Source organism: Fulmarus glacialis, unplaced genomic scaffold (assembly GCF_000690835.1).
Source record: "Fulmarus glacialis isolate BGI_N327 unplaced genomic scaffold, ASM69083v1 scaffold7737, whole genome shotgun sequence".
Taxonomy (NCBI): Eukaryota; Metazoa; Chordata; class Aves; order Procellariiformes; family Procellariidae; genus Fulmarus; species Fulmarus glacialis.
The window spans coordinates 21,035-27,058 of NW_009225019.1; the positions used below are offsets into that span (position 1 = coordinate 21,035).

At 39.1% G+C, this 6,024-nt stretch overlaps 1 protein-coding gene across 1 annotated transcript in view; it reads left to right on the top strand.

Annotated features, from left to right (window-relative positions):
* LOC104080068 (SWI/SNF-related matrix-associated actin-dependent regulator of chromatin subfamily D member 3) overlaps nucleotides 1–4,380 on the top strand; it is a gene marked incomplete at both ends in the record, with an annotated part of 22,092 nt that extends 17,712 nt beyond the window's left edge. The window contains one exon of the mRNA XM_009582329.1: nucleotides 4,283–4,380. Coding sequence (XP_009580624.1) covers nucleotides 4,283–4,380 — 98 coding nt within the window. The remainder of the gene's footprint in view (nucleotides 1–4,282) is intronic.
* Between the last annotated feature and the right edge of the window lie 1,644 nt (nucleotides 4,381–6,024).

Sequence of the window (6,024 nt, forward strand, 5' to 3'; positions counted from 1 at the left end):
CCCCCCCCCCCCCCCCCCCGGTTTTTATACTGAGCATGACGTCCCATGGTATAGAAAACCCCATTGGCCATCTGGGTCAACCACCCTGGCTATGCTCCCCCCTCCACAGCTTCCCCTGCACTTGGCAGAGCATGGGAGGCCGAAAAAAATGTCCCCGGTGCAAGCACCACCCAGCAACAACCAAAGCATCAATGGGCCATCAACGCTCCTCGCACACCAAACCCAAAACACAGCACACCCCCCACGCTACTGGGAAGGAAGTTAACTCTGTCCCAGCCGGAACCAGGACAGTGGTTCAGCGCTCCCACATAAGTTGTGACCTTTCCAGGAAGGAGGACTTTCTCTAATTGTTTCACTGTATTGATTTACTGGTTTTTTCCCCCTGATGTATCATTTTGTACTAAGAAACATGAAATAATCTGTTGATTCTGATTGCCAAATCATATGTAGACCTGTTTTCTTCCTTTCCCTTTCCCTGTTTATGAAGGGCAGAAGACATGGAAGATACAATTAGAAAAGCTATTTTTTCCTAAGTCTGCTTCAGATTATAAAATACCCTCAATGATCTGCATGATGTTTTGAAAGTAGCACGTTAAGACTTCTTGTCTTTCACAATGACCTCTAGAATTAACCAAGAAGGCCACTTCAAGGCATCTCCACCTTTTCTGTAAATATGATTATATTTATTTTGTAAAGGTAATGTTATTTGAGCTATCACTATCTTAATTGGCTTTGTTTTTCTGTAGCTTCAGGCTTACCTAATTTATTTTGAAAGTACCTGAAGGTAAGGTTTGTGACATACTCCTGTTTAGGGAAAGTACTGGCAGTTATAATAAATGAATAATGTTTTAGCAAGCATTGAAAGTAAATGTTGCAATGAAAGTTGTGTCCTAGTTTTCTTTTTAAGCTTTTATTTTCTGTTATTAATTTGCCCTACGATGGTTTGAAGTGACCAGTGCTTGAAACAAATTTAAAGACAGCACTGGGTTTTTCCACATTTGAAAATACAAAATACAACAAAATAATTGTGAGATTCATGGGTATTTTTAAGAATATAGAACCAAAGTGATCTGGATTATATAGTCATTCTCTTGTCTGGCTTTTTTTTGAGAATTACAGGATGCAGTCTTTTTCATATATAGTGAAAATTCCACCTTAAAACCACATAAAAATTTTTGGCAAAATTACAAAGCTATTTGCTCTGTTGCTTAGATGATTTGATTTCCATTCTCTATTTATCTATAGCCAATTTAGACTCAATTTTGTTTGTGTCAGCCCGAAGAGGAAATGGAAAAGGGGAGGTGAAAAAGATTTGAAAAATCCTGAGCGGAATGGAAAAGGTGAACAAGGAGTAATTATTGTTTGTTTTGGTAAATAATTAGAGGCCATCAACTGAAACTGGCAGGTAGCAAATTAAAAACAAACAAAAGGAATCGAGTGTAGTTAAACTTCCGAACTCCTTGCGACAGGACATTACAAATGCTAAAAGTGTATATAGGTTCCAAAAGTGACAAACCAATGGGGAAAAAATCTTGGGCTGTTATAAATGCAAGGTAATTGCAAAGCTGTGGAGATTGGGAGAATTTTTTTGTGGAAGGACCAGTATATGTTTCTCCTGTTCTTACATTTCTCCTTTAGTTTCCACTTTTGGCCACTATCAAGGGCAGGATAGTGTGGTAGATGTGTAGTAGATCCTTCGTCTGATCCAGTACAGCAGTTCATACCTTACTTATGGTAAGCAGGAGGGCCTTCTCACTTCTATTTATTTTAATTTTCTGCTTAAGGACTTTGCTAGAATAAGAACTTGCTGGAGCCATCCTCTCTTGTGTATCTCATCAGAGGCTTATTAGCTCATGGGTCTCCTTTGTGTTAGAACTCTTCAGGAATACCATCAGACCTGATAATTGTCTTTCCATCCTCAGAAGATTAGTCAGATGAGAGAGTTGAGAAGAGGCGGATTCCTTTTCTAGGAGACTGAACCTCACTCCCTGCAAGAGCTGGCTAATCTGGAATAGTTTCATAAGAATGCAGTGCTTGCACAGATTTAAATCATAAATGGGATTGATTTGAGTGTTTCTATTTTCCTTAGGTCTCTGGGAAAATTGTCCTAAGTAGCTAATCTTGCTTTCAAAACTGATGTTAGTACTTAGGAAAATGAATCCCATTAAATCAAATGAAACATTTCATGATGAGTTTTTTTGTTTTTCACCCTAATACTCTAAGATTGAGATATGGAGGGTAAAGGAATTGGGTTCAGAATGCCTTCCAGTCTGATGATATTTCTGTAGACTATATAGCTTTAGGCATGTCACTAACGTGTAAATCATGGTCATAGCTGGAAGCGCGCAGATCACTTAGGGGAGCAGTGCATAATACATCAGTGTCTCTAGCATTCCCTTTTACATGCTGGTCTTCTCATGTGGTATGCCAGCTTTTCTAAATCCTGTGCTGGTGTGCTCGTGGTTATATCTAATGACACAATACAGTACAGACTAAAAAATTACCACTGAATGAGTCACCTCACACACTAGAATTACTATAGCCATATAGGCTTTCAGAGCCAGTGGTTATCAGTTTAGACCATTAACTCCAGTTAAGTAGGAGTGTGAGAAGCTTTAGGAAAATTCCATCTAGCCTCACTTTCCAGTATCCCACTCCTTCTCTCACTATTGTATGTCCTTGCTCCCTTTTCCCTTCTTAAAGCTCTCGTCTCTTGGGCACCCACATTAGGAGTTTGACAGGAGTGTTGAGCCAGTGGTGACAGCAGATTGGATGGAGCTTGGTATGCAAAGATTTTGAGCGGGAATTCCACAGTCATCTCTACCAAGTGTCAGAATTCAGAACTGAAATAAAGAGCGAGTTGCAGACTCAGTAGATTTGGTTACTTCCTTGCTCTTTAGAAACTAGCTGGCTGAATTCCTGGATGCAGGTAAGTCCAGCCAGTGAGACAGATTTTAGAGTTGATGAGGATCCTTTTCTGTTTAGAAATGCTGTTTACATCAGCTGGGAGACTGGAAGTTCACTGTGTTACAAGCAAAAGCAACAAAAAAGGTCTAAAGGTGTTTCAAAAGCCGGAGCTGGCTTCTAGCTATTTCTGCTACCAAATTCCCTCACTCCAGAAAATTATGGATTTCAGAAGATACTCTGTCTGAGGAACCACAGCATCCTAGTTGAACAGTCTGACTTCCTATGTCCGTCTACAACCTGATAGCCCATTCTTTTCAACCCTGCCTGCGTCCTTTGTCTCCAGAGCTGCGAAGCATGTTTCTAGTTATAGATCCAATACTACAAGTAGTCTCTCCCTTGTACCAGGTGGAAATCGTTTCCCTAAGAGGCATTTGCGTAGGCCTCAACATTTTTACAAATTGCCGCCACATAACGGCATGTTTTAAGGCAAATGTTAATATATAGATAGTTTGGGGGGGGGTAAGTCAGTTTAAATGGAGTATCTTTTGAGAAAAGCCTGTTCGCCTGTTCAGAACATTAAAAATCCCAGTAGGAAAAAAAGGCTGTAATAATTATATTTCTGAAAACTCCAGGTGTAAGGAGTGGTTCTAGATTCATGGCAACGCACTGCAATTACTCACAGAAAGTTTCCCAAAACTACAGATTTTGATCCTTTTCAAAAGATTTTTTTTTTCTGAATGCAGTACATATTTAGCTTTTTGACTATAGTAAAGAGAAGGTAACCATGAGATGTTGATTGGAAAGGAGTGGATCTGTTCCAAGAGGCTGTTTAGGTTTGGTTAAAAATAAGTAAAACCATGTTGACTTTTTTCCCTTAATCTTAAAAAAAAAAAAAATTGCAAATGGTTTTAAAATCCAAAAATGTTTTCTTGTATTTTTCTTTAGCACAAAATATTGCAGGAAACATGCCTTGGAAAAAAAAGCAAAATGTTTTTATATTTCCTCTGGTAAAAAAAAAATTGTTTTCTTTACGATATGCTGCTGCAAACCCTTAGTGAGAGAGGAAGTGTTCACTTCTCTCCCATCATTGATACAGTTGATCCTGATGTCCCATTAAAGTGGCCTGTGCCCTTCAGCAGCTAAACCAAAAGTGGGATACCTGAAATTGTCGTCATCTGATGCATCTGTCAGCTAGCCCAGATTGTAAGTACAGCAGCAATTCGCAGGGACAGAAGTGATCAAAATTTTATTCTGTGCAAGGAGCCAGAATTATAGCTTTCAAAATCACCTTACTTTTAAACTGTTGATTTCTTACTTTCTAATTTAATTGCAAGTTAGGTTTTGGACAAGGATAACATGCTTTATTGTATTCCAGATCTTTGACTGTCCACGGCTAAAGTTTTCTGAAATTCCTCAGAGACTCACTAACCTGCTACTGCCACCAGACCCTATCGTGATAAACCATATCATCAGGTAAGCTGGTCAGTCAGCTCAGCGCTGTCATGTGCAAAACACTCACAATATAAAACACAGAAACAGCTACAGTAGCCGGGACCAGAATCCAGTTTTATAACTTCCAGGTGAGTACCTTGGACTTTGTTGTGTGTTTATTCTCTGTGTCATTCTGGTCTGTATAATTCTGAATTATTTTCAATAGAAGGGCACCAATTCTCTAGGAGCATGCAAAACTTCTTATCATTTTTATCTCTACTAGAATACAGTTGAGAGAGTTGGTCAGGTTTCTTTCCTAAGGGGAGAGGAACGAGAGTTTGAATCCACTTAGAGGGGAAAAAAGGGAATTGAAGTAAGATATTGTACATCATGGGTAATCATTCTAATCACTGAGTTATTATGTAAAATGTACAACAATATTACAGTTTCAAATACAGTGGCCAGTCCATGCATGCTTGTTGGGATTGGGTCAGCTGTTTGGGTGTTAGTCTTATTCTGAGAATGCCAACTAGTCAGAGATCTCAAGAGATTTACAATAAAGAATGCCTAGATTCAGAGAAGGCCATTGTGATCAAGATACTGAGCTTCTGGCATCCTTGTCAAAACAGCTGTATTTCTGGCATAGTAGCTGAAATACAACTTTCAGCTATCTAGGGCTCTTCCAGCACATTCCATATTTAAGTGCAACTGTGGGGTGGAGGGGGTTAAAGAGGCTTTTGGGGATTGCAACCTTGCTGTTAAGATACTTCAGTCTTTCCCAAGTTCCTTTGTGGTCTTGGTCAAAATTCTGATTTAGGGTGTTTAAACATTATTGTTAATTGAGCGTAGTGATTTGATTTCCTACAGAATATTGACAACAAATATTTCTGAATATGCTTAAAATTGGATTCTTTATTTTAAATTCGTAATATATGTGATAAGAAGTTTAAATATTACATAGGTTATCAAAATAAAATTCGCTTTTCGATTCACTTGAATATATAAAACAGAGTAATTAAAAAGCAGCTTGACTACCATGCAGATTGATAGCTGTGTATATACTGTCATTGGAGACAACTCAGTGACCTGTTTGATGGGCCAAAAAAAGCTGAGGTCCTCAGAGATACATAGTGATTGTCTTGGAGAAAGATGAACAAGGAACTGATGGTTGTGTTTCCAGGGGCAGAGAGATGGCAAAGAGGTTCTGGAGGCAGTACGTTTTCTGTTAGAGACAAGCTAAAGAGCAGGACCTTGTGTATAGCAGCATTCTCTGATACGCTGTGTGCACCACACAGCACCTGACAGCATTACACTCCACTGACATAATGCTGTGGAAAGGGGAAGTATTAATTTCCTAAGAATAGGGAATACTTTTGCAATAGAGTCTTTACAGTCTCAAGCTAAGCTAAAATAAATCTGGAAGTCTGGCACTGAATTTAAAGGAAGGAAGTAATTTTTAGACACATCACAGAATAATGTACAGTAGAAGGGATTGCTGGTGGTCATCCCAAGCTCCCCCCTCCCAACTCAAAGCAGGTTCAAATTATATCAGGATGCTTAGGGGCCTAGTCCAGTTGAGCTTTAAACAGACTCTCACAGACCCTCTGCCCTGCCTCCCTGCATTCAGTTTTTAAGAGTGCAGGTAGTCAACCACTGAAACAATTTGAACTGCTTGTTGTGGTTTAA